Below are 19,773 nucleotides of genomic sequence, written 5' to 3'. Positions count from 1 at the left end.
GGTACTAAACTATTCCTGCTGCTAACTAACTAACTATTGGGAATCTGGAACAGCCCCAGTGCTGTGTTGTGCCCCACAGCAGGCAGAAGGCTGACCTGCCCAAGATGCCACAGATATTTGGAGGCCTTAGCCATCCAGCTTCTTTCCCCATCTTATTCTCTGTTTCCTGGGGCTAAATATCTTCTAAAGAAATACTGAAGACTGGATGATATATTTGGAACAATTAAGAATCAGGTGCTATCAAATAGCTCAGTTTAATTTTATTTATTGAGAACCTTCTGTATAAAAGATATTGTGCCAGCAGCCTGGGAGGTAAAGAGGTAAGTCCTGCACCTAAAGAAATGTTGCTTGAGTGAAGCGTGTGATCAGAAAATAAGACAGAAGACCTAAAAGTCATAACAGATTGTTTTTAAGTTCACAGTATTTAGATTCTATACAGTGGAAGGAATCAGGAAAGATGTCAAGAAGTGACATCTTTGAAGAATAAATGTGATTTGAATTACAGGAGAGAGAGGAGAAAGTATTCCAAGTGGGGAGCCTGGCAAAGGTGTGGAAGTGCTGAAGGACAGGTGATCCAGTTTGCTTAAACATAGGACACCTGGAAGAGAATCCCTGCTGTGTAAACATGGAAAGGTAGGTAAGCACCATATTAGGCTAGAACTTAAATATTAGAGAAAATTTGACTTAATTTTGTTGAAAACAGAGAGACATTTAGTAAACAAACTGTAAACATTGACAAATGATAGGAGAACTTGTCTTACAGCAAATGCTGATCGCAGCCCAGAGCAGATGGACGTTCCTCCTGAGGCCACTGTAGGTAAGCGTTTGGTGAGTGCATCCCTTTCTGCACCACTGTTTATCTGTATGAGTTCGCTTTGTACATGGGCAACACTGTCAAATGTCACCATCCCAACCCAGGACCCTTGCTCAACCGTCTGCAGAAGGAAAAGTTTGGCGGCTTGGTTCAGTCGTTTAAGACGGTCGCCATTCTGAATGGAGAAGAAGAAGAAAGGCAGTCAGTTGGGTTTAGATGAACAGACTAATAACAGAACAGTCTAGAGGAAATTTGGAATTAGCTGTCTCAACACAGAGGCCAACAAGCCTCTGTTGGCTAAAGTGCCAACAAGCTTATTCAAGGGCTTTATATTAAAATTTCTATATTAAATTTTTCCTTTATATTTAGTAGCATCTTTGGGTAGAGTTTTAGGGCCTTTGTAGAAATAGCCTAAGAGATCAAACCAGATTAGGCTTTAGTTTGATCATTAGATCACTACTTTAGTAACGGTTCTATGGATCTACATGTTGTCAGTGAAACAAAAAATATTAAGGCTCTGTACTTCATCAGATCAGTGATCATAAATTGAAAGCTAATTTAATTTGGCAAATGAAACACTTGATGCTGAAATTTCTGTTGAATAGAGTTGAAGTGGGTGTTTCTGATGGCAGTGTTATTTTGGTAACCGTTCTGACCATAAGGGTTGTGTTTATTCCCAACCTGTTACAAACTGTAGTCCAGATCATATCATATGCAAATATGAGACCAGCATCCAGAAGACCAAGACCCAGTGGACATACCGACATGCTTCCAGACTTATCAAGGACTAGGCACACAATTCTTTGTCCTATCTGCAGCAATGAGAATGTGGGCTTGGGTGGCTGTGCCGTCATAGGAGTGGTTTTCTTAAAGTCCTCAGATTCACGAATCACTTCCCATGTGCTTCGGAGATTGCATCTTTGATTTTGCAGGTTTGGGGCTTCTTTATTGTGGTTTTTTTCTGTACAGAATTCAACCACCTGAAATTGTCAATAAAATTTTAGAGATAAACAGTAGAGAAGGATATTTAAATCCCTTGCCCTCCTTCCTAGTTTGCCCGGCTGACCCATAAACTTGGCTTAATCCCACAATCACTGCAGAACACTGCTGAGGAAATTCACAGTCATAATTCAGAGGTCCAATCCCATACCATGTCTTCAACCTTATTGGATCCTTAGTGCTCCTCAGCAGTCTGTATCTGCTGTTGGCTTCCTTCCTCTTCTAAAATTTCTTTTTCAAGCCATTACCTCTATCTGTAGCATTTCTCTGCTGGTACCATCGTATCTCTCCATCCTTTTACTTCCCACTCACTTCCTTACTTCCCATTCACTTACCAACACCCTACATTCCAGTTCTTTCCACTAAGATGTCCCACAGGCTTCTCAATCTTCATGTGTTCGTAATTGAACTTATCACCTTTCCTTTAACTCTGCTCCACCTCCTCTTGCATTTTCTAATTTAAGGTCACCACTATCCAGACAATCATCTAAGTCAGGAAATCCTATCTTCTTCCCTCTACCAAATAACCAAGATCCATATATTTCACTCTCTCTCCAGTTCATCATTTTTCTCCTTCTCCATTGGAATCTGCCTCATTCAAGGCCTCATGGTCACTGACTCAGACTATTTTGGTTTCCTATATGACTTTTCCATCTTGCTTGCCCTCCAGTTGGTCCTCTCTGCAGCTTCCAGAAACGTCTTCTTTCTTATTTCTGTGTTCAAGACCCTTTGGTGGCTAATCACTGCTCATACACTGTAATCTGGACTATTTCACATAGCAAGAAGCAATCTCCATGTTTAGAATTTTGAGTCACTCTACATCTTCCCTCTGCCTGTGCATTCCAAATCTCTTATTTCCCCCAACTGTGATCCATAAATTCTCAAACTTGCCTTGTTTTATATCTATGCCTTTGCTCATGGTTCCCACTTTGTCAAGGAATTCCTCTTGCCCTGTCTTCTGCATTGTGAACTTTACCTTCATTGTCAACCAAAAGGTCATTTTCAAAAAGTTTTTTTCATTTCCTACCCTCCCTCCAGAGAATTTCCACTCAGCTCTGTGGCTTTCTAGTACCCCACATATACTTCAGTAAGATCCCTTTAACACTCTTAGTACATTTATTTGGGTATAAACAGAAATGAGCAGAAAACTGTCTCATTAAATTTCACTTCCTCAAAACTTGGTTCAGTGTCTGATACATAATAAAGCTCAATATAAGTTTGTTGTTTTTTGAGTAACCCTAAAATCTGCATGTCAAGTGTTTTTTAATCTACAAAAGGGTAATAGTTACTATGCAAGAATTGTATGAGAACATATGGAATAAGGTCCATACTAACACAGCCAATAAATGAAAGTTTCCTCCCCTTTCTTAAGTATTTATATCGCTAGCATTTGGGGAATTAAAAAAGGAGGCACAGCATGCAAAGAATGTGTAACCTCATTCCTCCTTTCAGACTATTATTCACAGTATTATCATTCAGTTAAAAATCCTAAATATCCAAGATTCTAGTAATTTAGAAAGTAGTCATTAGGTGTAAAGCACTTATTTTTCTCTGTTTGCATTCTCCAGGTCATTTTGATAGTGTTTCCATAATATCATTATGGCTATATTTTAGCAGGGGATCTGAAAAACTTGTATGTGAACTCCAGGTGAAGTTCCTAAACCTGACTGTGTATTACATTTAACTTTGTGATTAATTTAAAACATAATCAGAGCCCCCTCTTGAAAGATTCTGAATAAGTCTAGAAATAGACTGCAAATCCAGACTGAAAGAAGGGCCTTTTGGACCATGGTACATCATATTTTTAAAACTTATACCACATTTTTATTGACAAGACTCTTGCAAGTTAGTTCACCTTCTATTTCAAAAGGAAAACACAGTTTTATATGAGACTGAAAGACAGGAGAGTCTCCCCACTGACTATTTAGTTAGTGATTAACTGATACATTTAGTCTTAGTTTATGAAATTTGCTTATTAATTTAACATTAATAAGGATAGTTTGTCAAGTTTATTATATACCAGTTGGTCATTTTAAAAGATTAGGAAATATTTTTAAACTACATAAAACGATTAAAACTATGTTCAAACCCCATATAGGCACCAACACTCTTAAAATGATTGAAAATTTCAGTTAACAACCAAAAGCAAATATGCAGACTGAAAAGAGATCTCTGCAAGTTAAATTTAAGGCTACGGATCATGTCCTTTTTAATGAATAAAAAGAAGTGTCTAATTCTCCTGGGTAAATTTATTAGTTAACTAAGAATTGTTGTGCTTGTCTGCTGTAAAGGATATTTGAGATGATTCTAAGCACTGAAGCCATAAGCTCATGGGAGGGAGATAATGGAGTCTCAAGAATGGACCTAAGGAATGGACCAGGCGGGTGGGGGTAGGGGAGAGGGAAGTATGAATTTATTGCCAACTTGTCCCACAGAGAATCAGCTGCCCACTGGTGATTTCCTAAAATTTGATCCTTTTTTGCAACAATTGAGGATAAGAATCTCACTAAATTCATAAGTGCCAAGAAGAAAAAAAATAAAAGAACAGGGTACTTACAGAATCAATACTTTGTGCAAACATTATGGAAGCCTTCACAGTTTGTGCGCTATAAGGTATGAACTCACATCCTTCTTCGTACAGGCCTGTTGCTTTGTCAAGTTTGCATGCTTTGGTGACACAGCTGCCTCCCTGACACTTGTTTATTACATTTCTACCAGAAATATCTGCTGAGCATCTGAAAATACATCAAGGTTAGAGGTTTAGGTGCTGTAATCATTTCAAAAGGTTAGACTCTATGGTCAGGTTGTTTTGATGTCTATAATTTCCTCTTATAAACAAATATATCACCTTAAATAGCAAAATTATTAAATTCTCATCAGAGTCATTTTTGTTTGCCAGAAAGTATCTGAAGAGTTGCCCAAATGGTATTGGAATTTGTTTCTATGCAGCAGAAAAGCCAAGTCTGGCTTATGGCTGCTGTCAGAATTAAGCTTCCAAGTCCTTAGCCACTTCCCAATCTAGGACCCTCATTGCTAGAAAATCAGGAGCTCTCTTTTGTTTCCCTCAAAAGGCTTGCAGACACTTCCTGTTTTCTAGATATACAATTTTCCATAGTTCTTGTATGTTCCTAGGTATTTTAGATTTTACTTTATATTATATGCTTATGAATTTGTGGCTATTATAAATGGACTGCTTTCCCCCTACATTTTATTTATTAAAAAAAATTTTTAATGTTTATTTATTTTTGAGAGAGACAGAGAGAGAGTGTGTGAGCAGGAGAGGGACAGAGAGAGAGGGAGACACAGAACCAGAAGCAGGTTTCAGGCTCTGCGCTGCCCTGCGCTGGCAGCACAGAGCCTGACACGGGGCTCGAACTCACAAATCGCAAGATCATGACCTGAGCTGAAGTTGGATGCTTAACCGACTGAGCCACTCAGGTGCCCCCAACCCCTACATTTTATTTTTCAAGCATATAAACAATGAATGAACACCATGGAAAATAGCAAAGGAGTATATAAAGAAGAATAAAAAAAAATATCATGTCTCACCATCAAAAGTAAGCTACTGTTAACATATTGAAGCATTTTTTTAAAAAATAGTTTATTGTCAAGTTGGTTTCCATATAACACCCTTGCATTTTCTTCTCTATATTATCAACATAGCATTGCATATATAGCTTTGCTTCCTGCTTTTTAAAAAAAACTTATGTTAGTATACTTAAGATTTTAATGTACTATAACTCATAATATCCTTTAAAAATGTGACTTTAGGGGCGCCTGGGAGGCTTAGTCGGTTAGGCGTCCGACTTTCGCTTAGGTCATGATCTCGCGGTTCGTGGGTTCGAGCCCCGCGGCGGGCTATGTGCTGACTGCCAGCTCAGAGCCTGGAGCCTATTTCAGAGTCTGTATCTCCCTCTCTCTCTGACCCTCCCCTGCTCACGCTGTGTCTCTCTCTCTCTCTCCTAGAAATAAATAAAATTTTTTTAAATGTGACTTTAATAGCTGTATGTTTTGAAACTATAAAATGATTGTAGCCTAATTTATTTAATTTAGGCTCCCCCCTCCAAATTAGTACAAATATGGTACTAATTAGTCAGTACTAAAAGTAAAACTTCAATGAATAAATAAAATTCCACATGAAGTTTTGGCTCTGTTTCCAAGTTTGGTACATGATTGATTCCCATAGTAAAAGTCTGAATATTTTAAAGTCTGTTGATACAGCCCATTCCATCATTTTGCTTAAAGCGGATTTTTAAGCGCGATATTACTGGATCAAAAAATAAGAAACATTTTACAGATTTGATATGTGTCATCAAATTGCTTTCTAGGAAAGTTGTGCCAGTTCATGCCTCTAACAACCATCTGTGGAGTGCCCTTTCCGCTGAGAGTAGCTTTACTTACTAGGTAGTAAGTGATTCCCATCCTATTCACATTTGTACCTCATTGATTACTAGTAAACATGAACATTTATTATATGTATAGTGGCCATTTTTATTTCCTCTTTTGTGAATCATTTATTCTTCTCCAGTGTCTATTTTTCTATTAGGGAGTTACCATTTTGCTTCTAGTTTTAAAAAGTTCTTTATGTGTTATAATACTAAGCTCTTAAAAGTCTGGTTTCTTAATTTTTGTAAATTTTTTTTGTTTTTACCTTTTTATTTAATTTGTGTTTGGTTTGTGTACAGCCAAAATTTCAATTCATACGTTGCCAAATTTATTATTCCTTTAGTTATTTAGTTATGTCTTTTTCCAATTCTTGAATGCATAGAAAGAAGTTTACCAAATAAAAATTCAATGTTTATTAATATTAATCTAGTTTTTCTTACTCATTATATTTAATGAGACTTATTCCAACTGGAATAAGCTCTGTTAATTTTTTTCCACACAGTTAAAAATTGCCCTGATATCTTAAGAAATTCTGCCTTTCCTCATAAATTTGTAATTCTGGCTGTATTAAATAATAAATTATTATATATGTGTCCATCAGCCTCCATTGTTTTAATTAATGTAGCCTTTAACTATAAAGTATATTTAAAAGTCAATAAGTAAAATTACCCTTTATTAATATTCTTTTTCAAAACTGTTCTTAGCTACTATCTACTGAATGATCTCTAGGATTTTAAAAATGAGATGTATGTCAACTAGTTTCATAAAATGTATGTATTAATTGTGTTGAATTTACATGTTCCATGAATTAAAATCTCTCAACTTATCTTGATATTCTTTTAAATTCCTTAGAAGGCTCTTATTGTTTTATTCTAATATGACTTTCACATTTCTTAGAGTTGACCCTACTTAAAATTTTTTTTAAGTTTTTATTTTAATTACCTGGTGCTTATCACAACAAGTGCATGCACTCATTACTTAATCCTCATCACCTATTTCACCCATTCCCTCCACCCACCTCCCTTCTGGTAACCATCAGTTTGTTCAGTTAGTTAAGAATCTGTTTATTGGTTTCTCTCTCTCTCTCTCTTTTCCACTTTGCTCATTTGTTCTGCTTCTTAAATTCTACATATGACAGAAATCATATAACATTTGTCTTTCTCTGACTTATTTTACTTAGCATTACATGTTCTTGATCCATTCATGTTGTTGCAAATGGCAAGATTTCATTCTTTTTCTATGTCTGAATAATATTCCTGTGTGTGTGTGTGTGTGTGCGTGTGTGATGTATGTATATATATATGTATATGTATGTATGTATATGTATGTATATATATATGTACATATATATATATATATCTCCCAACTCTTCTTTATTCATTCATCTATCAATGGACACTTGGATTGCTTCCATAATTTGGCAGTTGTACATAGTGCTGCTATAAACATAGGGATGCATGTGTCCCTTTGGATTAGTGATTTTGTATTCTTTGAGTAAATACACAGTAGTGCTATTGCTGGATCATAGGGTAGTTGTATTTGGAACTGTCTGAGAAGCCTCCGTTGCTGTTTTCCAGAGTGGCTGCACCAGTTTGCATTTCCACTAACAGTGCAAGAGGGTTCCTTTTTTTCCATATCCTCATCAACACCTGTTGCTTCTTGTGTTGTTGAGTTTAGGTATTCTGACAATGTGAGGTGATCTCTTCCCCCTACTTTTATTACATTTTTAATTGCTATCTTAAATGGAGAAAATTTTTTCCATTATATTTTTGAACTCATTATTGTTAATCTATGGAAAGCAATTTGAATATTCATTTTGTATCTAGTCACCTTATTGACTTCGTCAATTTTAACTTCTATCTATTTCCTTGGGTTTTTAAGTAGACTATGTCTCATCCATTTAAATCCAATTTTTTTCTTTTCCTTTTGAGTAGCAGCCCCCTATTGCCCCCACTGTTTTTTTTTTAATGTTTTTTATTGATTTCTGAGAGAGAGAGACACCGCGTGAGCAGGGGGGGGTTAGAGAGAGGGGGAGACACAGAATCGGAAACAGGCTCCAGGCTCTGAGCTAGCTGTCAGCAGAGAGCCTGATGCGGGGATCGAACCTGAGCTGAATTCAGACGCCCAACCGACTGAGCCACCCAGGTGCCCCATGCCCCCACTGTTTTTCAACTCTTTAGTTTAAGGTGTTATTGCGTTGGCTACAACTTTCTAAACAAAGAATGTGCTAATAGTGGTCATCCTTATTCCTATAAATGTGTCTGTCATTTCTCTATTAAATACAAAGGATATTGGCTTTCAGGTAATGTTCTGTATCATATTAAGGAAGTAACCTTCTGTTGGGATCAGTACCTTCATTTTTTTAATTGCTCCTAGGCCTCCAAAAGTATTTGGAAGATAAGAAGCAATAAATATTATTAATATGCTATAATTAAATTTTTGTTAAGAGGACATGGTGATCATGTCAGCTTTGCTAATGTTATCTGTAGAAGAATATCCCATATATGTAAATATGTCTAGAATATCTCTAGGAAGGACTAATAACCTTACTAATGAGTTTTTCTCTTGAGGGAACATACAGCATCCAACTATGTGGAAGCTTAGAAAAGAGAAGTGTGGAAGGCAGATGTTGGGTTTGGTGTGGCATCCTTTGGGTGAGACTGTAGAGGTCAGTCCAACACAGGATCACATCAGGGAAAGGCCCCTGGGATATGGTCTGTGAGGTGCAGAGGGAATAAGGTAAAGGAATCTGGAGGGGTGTGCCTGGTTCTAGAAGGCACATAATGTCTATGTATGCCTGACACGATGTAACAATGAGGGAAGATACAACAGAAGTGGACCTAGCTAACAGAGTTTGAATGTAGTAAAGAAAGGCGAAATGGTGAGCAGTAATGCTCCTGTGGGAGAACTGAGAAGCCGAGATGGAGCGCTGAGCCCAGCACTGCTCCCCTTGCTAACAGCTGCACCATGTAAGACAGTAACTGAACCCAACCCTAGTTTCTGTCCTTGAACAGCGTCAGGCAAGCAGAACTGAAGACAGAAGTAGAGAGGACTGTTGTACCAAATTTTAGTCATTAAAAAAGAAGTTGTTTTTAAATTCGGGCATAAGTGTGCAAAATTATCCAACTCCTTTGAGAATCTATTGGAATCACTGTTTTTCTTCTATACTCAATCTACCATATTAATTAGTTACCTAATATCACAATATTTTCAAATTTCTGGAAGATATCCTACTTGGCCTTAGTATGTTTGTTATTCCCTCAATTCTACCAGATATAATTTACTATCCATTAATTTAAAATCTTTTTGAAAACTGTATCTACAGAATTATTTTTTCAAACCATCTGTTGGGTTTTAGTATCTAAATTATGCTCACTCTTTAAAGTAAATTGGGAAGTTCCCGGTCTTTTATGTTAGTACTAAAGCAGTTTATATTTGCTTAAATCGAACTCACCCATAAAATAATCAGCCATTATAATACTTTCAGTTTGCTTTCTGTTGACAGTACAGAAAGTTTAATTTAAATTGGGATAAATTTTGATTTAATATTTGGATTGTCATTCATGTAAGTTCCACAGTCCCTCCCAGGCCCATTTGTACTGATCAAATCCACATAGATACCATTCTGCCCTCAAGGCACTAAAGAATCCCATTTGACTGACTTACGTCCCTGATTCTGACATAGGAAGATGGAGACACTGGACATAGTACCTATGGATTTCTTATAGATGCACACACACACACACACACACACACACACACACAGGCAAATGATTTGTAGCTGCAGAGTAGACAGTTCAACTATTTGAAGCACTTATAAAGTGAACAAAAGAAGTCATTTCATGGGAAGCGGAAAAAGAAGGCACTAAGAGAATGAAAGAAAACATAACAAAAAAACTGGTATTTTTGAAGTCATCAACTCATGGAAAAAATGGTTGCAATTTAAAATAGTTTGGGATGGGGTGCCTGGGTGGTTCAGTCAGTTGGGCATCTGACTCTTGATTTCAGCTCAGGTCATGAATTTCAAGGCTTGTGAGACTGAGCTCTCCTTCTTGCTTGGACTCTGCACTGATAGTGTGGAGACTACTTGGGATTCTCTCTTTGCCTCTCTCTCTGCCCCTCCTCCCATTTACACACACAAGTGTCCGTGTATGCACATGCTCTCTCTCTCTCTCTCTCTCTCTCTCAAAATAAATAAACTTAAAAAATAGTTTGGGAAAATTAAATTAAAATACACATACCTTACTGCTTGTCTTTTTCCATTGGATAAGTAGAATTTCTGTTTATCATTGTACTCATCATATACCCCCCATCGCAGATGAGCCCATTCATGGACAAAGGCCCTTCCTGTGAGAAAATATTTTAAACACCTGATTACCACAAGAATGACAAAATTATCTTCTCACACTAGGAGAAGGTAATTTTTCCGAACATCATTATGCTTTGCTATGTTAATTTTTTTCAAGTAAAGGTTTGATTTCCTTAGGGAAAAAAAAATCTAATGACAACTGCACATTTCTTTAAAATATAGCTACTTATTTTGGCTCATCAAATGTTAATCAGGCACTGGTAAGTGCCAGGCAGTTATTCACACAAAGATGAAACAACTGCCCTGTCCTTATCACAGCTCACGGTCTAGCAGATGACACAAATGATCAGATAACTAAAATCACCAGTGGTTCAAGTGTAATGATGGAGGTCAGTGCAGGCTGCTGTGGAAGCCAGAGGCATTCACAAGGCCGCTAGGGCAGCATCCCCAGTATGTCCTTCTCCCTCATGGCTCATATCTGGTTAACCCTCAAGGCCTGTCTACTACAACTCTGCCTTTTTGCTTTGACCTAGTCTCCTCTTTCCAGTTGCACTGCTACCTACTCCTGAATCACTGCAATAGCCATTCAACTGGCCGACGTATCTCTAGTCTTAGATGGCTCCCCAATGGTGCTCAGGTTAAGTCCAACATCTCAACATGGCACACAAAATTTCTGATGACCCAGGCCCTGCTCCTCGCTGAAGCCATTTTTCTTGCTGTTCTTCACCCTACCAAAAGTCTAAAATCACAGTGAATTCCTAAACTCTTTTTGCTATCTAGAGTCACACCATGCTCTTGCTCATCTCTTGTTCTTTTCACATATTTTTCCTCTGGCTCAAAATACTCTCTCCCTCTCTCTGTGGGTAATCCCTACTCCTCTTTCAAAATCAGGCTTATCTCTACCTAGGAGCCTTCTCTGACATCCTCAAACTATTCCATATACCCCTCCTTTGCACTTTTATTATATTCCATTATGATCCCTTATCATGTTATATTTTCATTACTCCTTACATTCTAGTCTGTTCTGTCACACTAGACATTTATCTCCATGAGAACAGACACCATGACTTCTTCATTGTCTTGCCTTGGCAAATAGTGCCTAGAACTTAATAGGCATGCCGTAAGTATTTGTTAATTTTGCATGAATCTTAGTGACTTCTATTCAGCTGAGTTTTCCTGGAATTTCCTAGGTAGGCTGAATTTGGATGGGTATATGAAGGAATGCATACTAAGGAAGACCTAGAATCTCACATTAAAGATTTAGACTATTCTGTCAGTGCTGGGGAACAACTGATGACCTCTTAAAGGTAAGGGAAGGTCATAGGGGAGCAGGCATGGAGTCACAGGGCAGTAAGAAGAGGTTATAAAGGAATGACATTATATGTGGTGACTCTGATGTCTGAGGTGGGCTCAGGAGTGGGATGGAGCACTTAGGTAAATCAATTAAAAACATATTGAGCCTAGGCTGGAAATTTTCCTTTCCTGTTGTGGAGTTGAGATGCAGTGTTGTGAAGGAACAACAAAGAGGTACATTTGTTTGACTCCTCTTTCTGATAAGTTGTGTAAGGGCACTCGTGTATTTGGGGTGGGGTGTGGAGGTGCTAGCACTCTTTTGTTTGTTTTCTCTGCCTTGCCTATTTATGAAGAAAATCAAACTGGGTCTAATCTTTTTAAGATAGCAAGGAAACCTAGTACTAGTTATTAGTTAACCTAACTATCTAAAATGAATTACATTTGATTATACTTGGAAAGTATAATATAATATTATCTGATAACAATTTCTAAGAACTAGAAATACTATATTTACACATATATGCTAACTATAAAGAAATTAAATCTTAACTGAGAAATACACTATTCTGAATCACTATTTTAAGTGATAAAAAGTTATAATAATTTATTTCACTTATATGTGCTTACTCAGATAATGCTATTGTTGATCTACTTTGAACATAAAGTCATTAAATTGTGAGAAATATAGCAGAATATTTTATCTCTAGCCCTACCTTGTGGTCCATATTGAGCAAACATTTTTCCTGCTAGGAAGTCAGGAGTGAAATGAATCCTTTCCCCTTTTTCTCCACAGTTTCCCATCTGCTCTGTGTAGGGTTCATCATTACCGGGAACATTTGGTTCAGCAACTAGAACGTCAGCCTGACATTTAATAAAAAAATCATTATTACAAAATTTCAGCAAATGAATTGACCTTTTTCACTCGAGTATTTTGAAACAATTTCATTTGATTCTAGAATATTTTTGATGAAAAAAATCTGAATTAGAGAAGAAAATTGAATGTGAAAAAAAGAACTTGATATTCTCACATTTTTGTAGGTCTCAAGTTTTGGTCTCACATACTCAGGTTTTGTCTTCCATTTTTCAGGAATCAAAATGGCAGCACTTTTGAAATAGAATCTTTTTTCTGTAGCTTCAAACAGATAGGGAGATGCCTGTGTCACCATGTCCTGGGAAAAAGGAAAACATATATAATCAGCACAGTTATGACAGAAAATAGGCAAAATTGCCAATCACTCAAATTTACAACTGTATTTCACATTTCCAAAGACTAGGTATTTATCAAGATGGGAAGGGGAAATGTGGAAATACCTTTTATTAATAATAATAGCTGATCTTTTCTGAGTACTTACCACATGCTGTGTGTCTCACTATAATGGCTGACAATGCAGACTCCAGAGGCAGACACTAATTCTGACTCTACCACTTATGGCAGGACATCAGGCAATTTCCTCAAGCCCTCCTGAACCTCAGTTTCTCCCACATATAGAGTAGAAAATATTCTAGTGACTAGCTCATGAGGAGCTAGTTGTCATGAGGAGCAATGAAATCAAGAAAGCACTCAGAACCGTGTTTACTTAGCACAAGTGCTTATGAAATGTTAGTTATTGGTTTCATTTAACTTGATCTTTTGAGAATCAATAAACCTTTAAGGGAGAAACTGACAGCTTGAGAGTATAGGTCCCAAAGTCCCATACCAAGTAGTACTGGAAGAGAAACTCAAATTAAAATGAATGTGATGGTAGCACTGCTGGCTCCTGTAATAATTTTGGGGTTAACTAAATGTTATGAGAGTATTTATTTTTACGGTAGTACTAAGTGTGTTCAGTGTAAGGAAGTGGCATAATTAATTTCTCTTCAAGTTATGCCTGACTTTATTTCTCTAAAATGAGAAGAGCTGTAGTGTTAAATTCTAAGTGTCTCTGCATATTCCCTGAGCTGCTTCATGACAAAACAGTAGAGAGGGTATTGTAAGAGATTTATTATAGGAAGGAGTATTGGGTCGATGAGGACTGAAAACCACTGAAAGGCACAAAGGCAAGTATAGACATAGGAGAGAAGAGGGCTGAAGACCGAGCCCTCAGGCCACGCATTTAGGGGCGAGGTGAGGAGGAGCCAGCAGAGGAGACTCAGAGGGAACAGCAGGTGCCTGGGGACGAAATCAGAAGGCACTGAGGCGAGAGTGTTTAAGGAAGGAGAGACTCCTCATCGGTTTCTAATGCTGCTGAGCAATCAAGTATGATGAAGACTAAGAACTGAGCAACGGATTTGGTGACCTGAGTGATCCATTTTAGTGGAATAGAGATGAAAGCTCCATATGAGTGAGTTCAACACAACAGGGGATGAGGAAGCAGAGACGGTGAATACAGACAACAGGTCAAGTTTTTCTGTAAATTAAAAAGGAATGGAGAAATGAACTAGTAGCTGAAAGAGGACTTCAGAACAAGGAAGTTTTGCTTTGTTGTTTTCTAAAAATGGAAACTATTATAACATATGTATGTGCTAATGGAAAAGAACAGATAATGTAAGAGAAAAACGGGTGATTGCAGGAGGACTGTCCTTGCTGGAGCAGACCAGAGTGACCAGAGTCCAGTGCCTGGCAGGGTTGGCCTTAGGGGCAGAAACAGTTCATCATTCCATGGGGAAGCAGTACTTGCCCGTTGATGCAGGAGTGACTCCTGCTCTGCCACTTCCTAACAGTGTTGGGAGCCATTCTGAGCCCACTAGTCGAGAAAGCTCTTTCTTTGTGAGGTTAAGGCAAGTTTGCAAGGTTTTTGCCATCAGATGATGACCGATATCCACCCCCCACTCAGTTATTTCTGCTTGGGTACCGACCCCCAAGGTACCCTGTTGATTGGTATTGGGAGTGACTTGTCCCCTTATTCTGACCCTGGTATGATGATTGCACCTTGTGAAGGAACTTATGGTGGGAACTTCTTTTATGATTATGAGAACAGCCGTCATGTCTCTGGCAGATCCTGTTTTCATCAATACTTCCCTGGAGCTCTGAACAGGCTAATGACCCTTACTCATAAAAGATTGACCTTTACATATACAATTTTGTTTCTACCATTGCATTAGTCCAAGAGATTCATACAGCTCAACATGTAAATCAACTAACCAAAAATGTTTATCATGCCCTAGCTATTCAAGAAATCATAGACAAAAAATTAGACACTTGGGGAATTTATTTGATCTCTGTGAGCCTCAAGTTCCCTCCCTTCAAATAGTGATAGTAATGGCTGCCTGGACAGTTTTTTAAAAGTTCTTGTAATTTGCATTTCCTTCTCCCAAAGCCAGATTTTTAACAATCACTAGGATAATATACTATTGTCTCATTTAAAAAAAGTAAAAACACTGGGGGTGCCTGAGTGGCTCAGTCAGTTGAGTGTTGACTTCGGCTCAGGTCATGATCTCGCAGCTTACGAGTTTGGGCCCTGCATCAGGCTCTGTGCTGACAGCTCTGATTCAGATTCTGTGTCTCCCTCTCTCTCTCTCTCTCTGTTTCCTCCCCAACTCATACTCTGTTTCTCTCAAAAATAAATAAGCATTAAAATTTTTAAAAAAATAAAATGAAAAATAAAATTACTGAGTTAAGATCACCAAAAAGTTTAAAAGTAGGTATAAAACTTCCTACATTAGAGTATTATATTATAATTTGACTTGTGAAATATGAATTTTCAGTATATCCAGGAAGAATAAGCAGCATGAAATTTTCTTGTCTTCCATGTTTTAATAGAAACATTAATAAGGAATCTTTGCTTCAGTATCTGTTCCAGATTTTGAGAAGGTGACTTCACATCCAAATAGACATTTAGACTTATGAGGTTTGGAGAAGGTTGAGGATAACAGCTTATAGGATGGGCTGATAATTCCTTAAGGGCAGAGGTAGTATACTATTCACCAGTGGATTCCTGGTACTGACATTTTGTAAATGCCCTGTAAATATTTGTTGGTTAGATGAACAAAGAATGAATGAATGAAGTGGTTTTGATGAGTGGCAAACTGTCCAGGAGTGCCAAGTCAGGAGGTGCCTGGGCCCCCACACATTGAGAACACCCCAGACTACTCCCATTGTGTATTTTTAATGTGTGTGTGTGTGTGTGTGTGTGTGTGTGTGTGTGTGAGAGAGAGAGAGAGAGAGAGAGAGAGAGAGAGCACACGAACAGAGAGTGAGTTTCTCCCTTAGTCTCATTGCCTCTTGTGTGTTTTGTTACTTCTGTAACTAAAACTGACTAGAATGTAGGTGCGGTGGATAGAACTGCTGCAGTGCCATCTGCCGGTATTATATGTGGAAAAACGTTAGGGACTGTCCTGCTAAAACCAGTATTTAAGAGCTGACTTAGAAGCTTCTGCCCCACAAGGGCATGAGAAGAGAATTCCCTTAGAAAGCAGAGAGTGAGGGATGGCCAGAAAACGCAGCAAAGCGAACAGTGAGGTCCCTCAACTCTGCAGATCTGGAACATCAAATAGTGAGGAACACAGTTTTATTAACTAGTCTGGGACACAGAGTACACTATTGCCCTGTTACAAAGAAGATGTGGAAACAAACTTATACCCAACTCACTTTGGGCTCATACCAGAAAGTGAATTTAATCACTGTAGTGAGAAAGTACATTTCTCAGGAGGAAAACCCCCAAAGATAGCGAGATGAAAGAGCTTTGAAAGCTCTAAAGCACAATATAAATACAAATGACCATTGTCATTCAAGATAAGGCATCTGTGTCCTCCTCCTGATATTTCCTGAGCCCTACTGAATGTCTACCCAGAGACAGAAACATTGCTGGGGGCCACAATTTTTCTTCCATACTTTGTAACTTTAAGTGAGCTACTTCATTTTTGCTCATGTCATTTCTAAAGATAGAGGTAATCAAAAACTTACCCAAGGTTTCTGATTTGAGGGACTTCAAAAGATGTAAAGTTCTCTTTCACCAATGGTAAACCTGATAGTCTTCCACTTAAACAGGTAAGCTTCTCCTCCCCCATCACTGCTGCACTTCTCCAACACCAACATTCTCTTGGTGGTAGAGATGGCCCCCTTTCCAAACTCCATCTTTCTGGCCTTGCTTCTGCTCAGAGCAAAGAACCTTTGGGGGCAACCTTTGGGGCCCTTGCACTATTAACTTCTGAACTCACATGAAGGAACTTTGCCCAGAAACAAGCTTCATTGCCTTTGACTTGGTTAAGAGGGATTTTTTTTTTTATGTCTTTATCTTATTTTGAGAGACAGAGACAGAGAGCTAGTGGGGAAGGACAGAGAGAGAGGGAGACACAGAATCCAAAGCAGGCTCCAGGGTCTGAGCTGTCAGCACAGAGCCCAATGTGGGGCTTGAACCCACAGACCATGAGATCATGACCTGAGCCAAAGTTGGATGCTTAACTGACTGAGCCAGCCAGGCGCCCCAGGGATCTTTTGATCTAGAAAGATTAAAAGTGGGGCTGGTGATTGATGACTGTGCCTACCATTTACTGAGCTCTTACTGTGTATCAGACATTATGCATACATTTTTTAGTTTTTTAAAAAAATTTGAGATAATTTTAGACTTAAAGAAGACATACAAAAATTGTACATAGTTCTCATATACCCTTAACTCAGCTTCCCTTATATGCATGCGTTGTTAAGTTTAATCATCACAAAGTTTGTGAGGATGGTACTTACTATTATCGCCCTTTTACAGACTAACACTTTTGCCTTTTTTAAGGCATTTCCTTCTTATCCTTAGAGTTTGCTGTTGTATGCTCCCTCCCTATTCCCTCCCCTTTACAGAAGTTAGATGTCGCCCTAGTTTTTCCTTCCCCCATCAGAGAAGTAACAAGTGAGACAAGGCCGCCCAGCAGCCCTGAGAGAGTCCCTTGCATTGCGGCTGGTAAAATGCATAGTTTCCTTTCATTGGAAAGGTCAGGATTGTTCTTAAGTCAGAGATTTGCATCCTGGACTCCTATATTAAAAAGGATCACAGAGAAGGGGATTACAATTAGGAGAATAAAAGGAGAATCTGATATAAACCAATGGTAAAATTAAGCAATGGAATTATCCTCTGAGCATTGTACACTCTCTGCTAAATGTAGCTGGCCCTGCCTTAGCGCAAAACTAAACAGTTTTCAATGAAATCGTCCATAGCCAGTCAGTGTAGACATCATTTATTTAGCACCAATGATGTATCAAACTCTAAGTTATGTGCACTGCATTTATGATCTCATCTGTCACAAGAATCCTAATAGTTCGGTGTTATTTATATTTTACAGCTGAAGAAACATGCTCAGACATGAAAATAATTTGGCAGTGTCACACAGCTGGAGTTAGAGAACTCATGTTTGCTCTATCACAATATTACACCTAATTTTTTTTTTTAAGCATAGGGAAATCCGAGTAGCTCAGTAGGTTAAGTGTCTGACTTTGGCTCAGGTCATGATCTTGCAGTTCACGGCTTTCAAGCCCCGCATCAGGCTCTATGCTGACAGCTCTAACAGAGCCTGGAGCCTCTTTTGGATTCTGTGACTCTCTCTCTCTCTCTCTCTCTCTGTCCCTTCCCCACTCATACTCTGTCTCTCTCTCTCTCTCAAAAATAAATGAACATCAAAAAAAAAATTAGATAAAAAATTTTTTTAAAGCATGGATAATTACCATTTTGAACCTACCTTTATGTGTTGAATGAGTGTTTCATCTTCTGGCACATTAGGGTCAATTGCAATGACAATGCCTTCATAGCCATTATTATTCAGCTGAATCAGTGAATTGTTCATGACTCCTTCCAGGAGATGAAGGACCAAGATGAAAACAGAGCACTTAAATGACCCCATTGCTGTACATTACACTTTGATTTCTCCCTTTGGAGAATGTTGCATTTAGAGGTATCTTTCTTTACCCCTATATATATGAATATATAGACACGCATTTTTCCAAGTTATCAGAGGTGTTTTATCACAGTGTTTAACCCTTTGACCCAAAATTCTTTCACTATAAGGAACAATACATATAGTTTAGTCTCAAATTCTGTGTACTTTCAAATATTTCACTTTGAAAGGATGATTAGCCTTGTCTACACCTGTGCCAGATGCTGGGAATGAGGGTGGGGAGCCCACATCCTGTTCCGTGGAGGAACTCACAGGTGACAAGCAGCTCGGCCATTAAAAGATGTTTACTTATTACAAATGTTTGCTGAACCAGGGACACTGACCCACCCAACACCACCCTCCAACTCTCACCTCCCCATGGAGGCCTGACTATTCTGCATATTCAGTGAGCATTCATTAAGTGTAAGTATACCCAGTTATCATGGTAGTCTTTCTTTTTTAATAATCATTGATCTTGCCATAAACTCATCACCTCTTGATGCTCTCTTATACAATCCACTTGCATCAAAAAAGATGAGAAAGCAACATAGATATTATTGAATATTTTACAATGGAGAGAAAAGATAAAATTTACATATCACTATGCAAAGCAAATTCCCTCCAGTTACCTCATCAGACCTTTATTTTTCTATTCTGCAGCTCCCATGGATCAATATAATTCAAATTAACAACATTAAATTATTTTATTGAAACTAAATGTCTCTCAGAACATGAATTATGGACTGCCATGTACTTCATAGACTTTTAAATTTGTCAAACCTCAGATGGAAACTCAAGTTGGTCTACCAATTTACTGTATTCAAATTACTTGAAATATCCCTTCATCCTAAGACTTCATTTGTGATAAGCATCAATTTCACATTGTGTATCCCCTTTCTTTGACATTGGCTCATTAAAATTAGATTGGTACTTACAGCTGATAAATAGAATTTATTGCTCAAGTACATAATCTTTAAGCAATTGAAAGTAAAGCATTGAAATAGTGGGAATATCCATCCAATTCTAAAGTAGTTGTCCAGATGACCTAAATACGCTTTGGTGCAAAAATAATCTATTTAATGTTTATTGAATAAACATATGCATTTATCATACATCAAAACTTTTGATTCTAAAACAT

At 37.9% G+C, this 19,773-nt stretch overlaps 1 protein-coding gene across 1 annotated transcript in view; it reads right to left on the bottom strand.

Annotated features, from left to right (window-relative positions):
- Window positions 1–18,617, bottom strand: part of CLCA1 (chloride channel accessory 1) — a 31,317-nt gene extending 12,700 nt beyond the window's left edge. Inside the window, exons 1-7 of the mRNA XM_077771036.1 lie at window positions 18,441–18,617; window positions 12,830–12,970; window positions 12,515–12,662; window positions 10,441–10,546; window positions 4,371–4,548; window positions 1,576–1,794; window positions 762–989 (exon numbers count right to left, since the gene is read on the bottom strand). Coding sequence (XP_077627162.1) covers window positions 762–989; window positions 1,576–1,794; window positions 4,371–4,548; window positions 10,441–10,546; window positions 12,515–12,662; window positions 12,830–12,970; window positions 18,441–18,602 — 1,182 coding nt within the window. The 5' untranslated portion in view covers window positions 18,603–18,617. The remainder of the gene's footprint in view (window positions 1–761; window positions 990–1,575; window positions 1,795–4,370; window positions 4,549–10,440; window positions 10,547–12,514; window positions 12,663–12,829; window positions 12,971–18,440) is intronic.
- Between the last annotated feature and the right edge of the window lie 1,156 nt (window positions 18,618–19,773).

Source organism: Crocuta crocuta, unplaced genomic scaffold, assembly GCF_008692635.1.
Source record: "Crocuta crocuta isolate KB4526 unplaced genomic scaffold, BGI_CrCroc_1.0 scaffold125, whole genome shotgun sequence".
In the NCBI taxonomy this organism is placed as follows: domain Eukaryota; kingdom Metazoa; phylum Chordata; class Mammalia; order Carnivora; family Hyaenidae; genus Crocuta; species Crocuta crocuta.
Note: the sequence above shows the minus strand (reverse complement) of the source record. Positions and strands in the feature narration are given on the sequence as shown.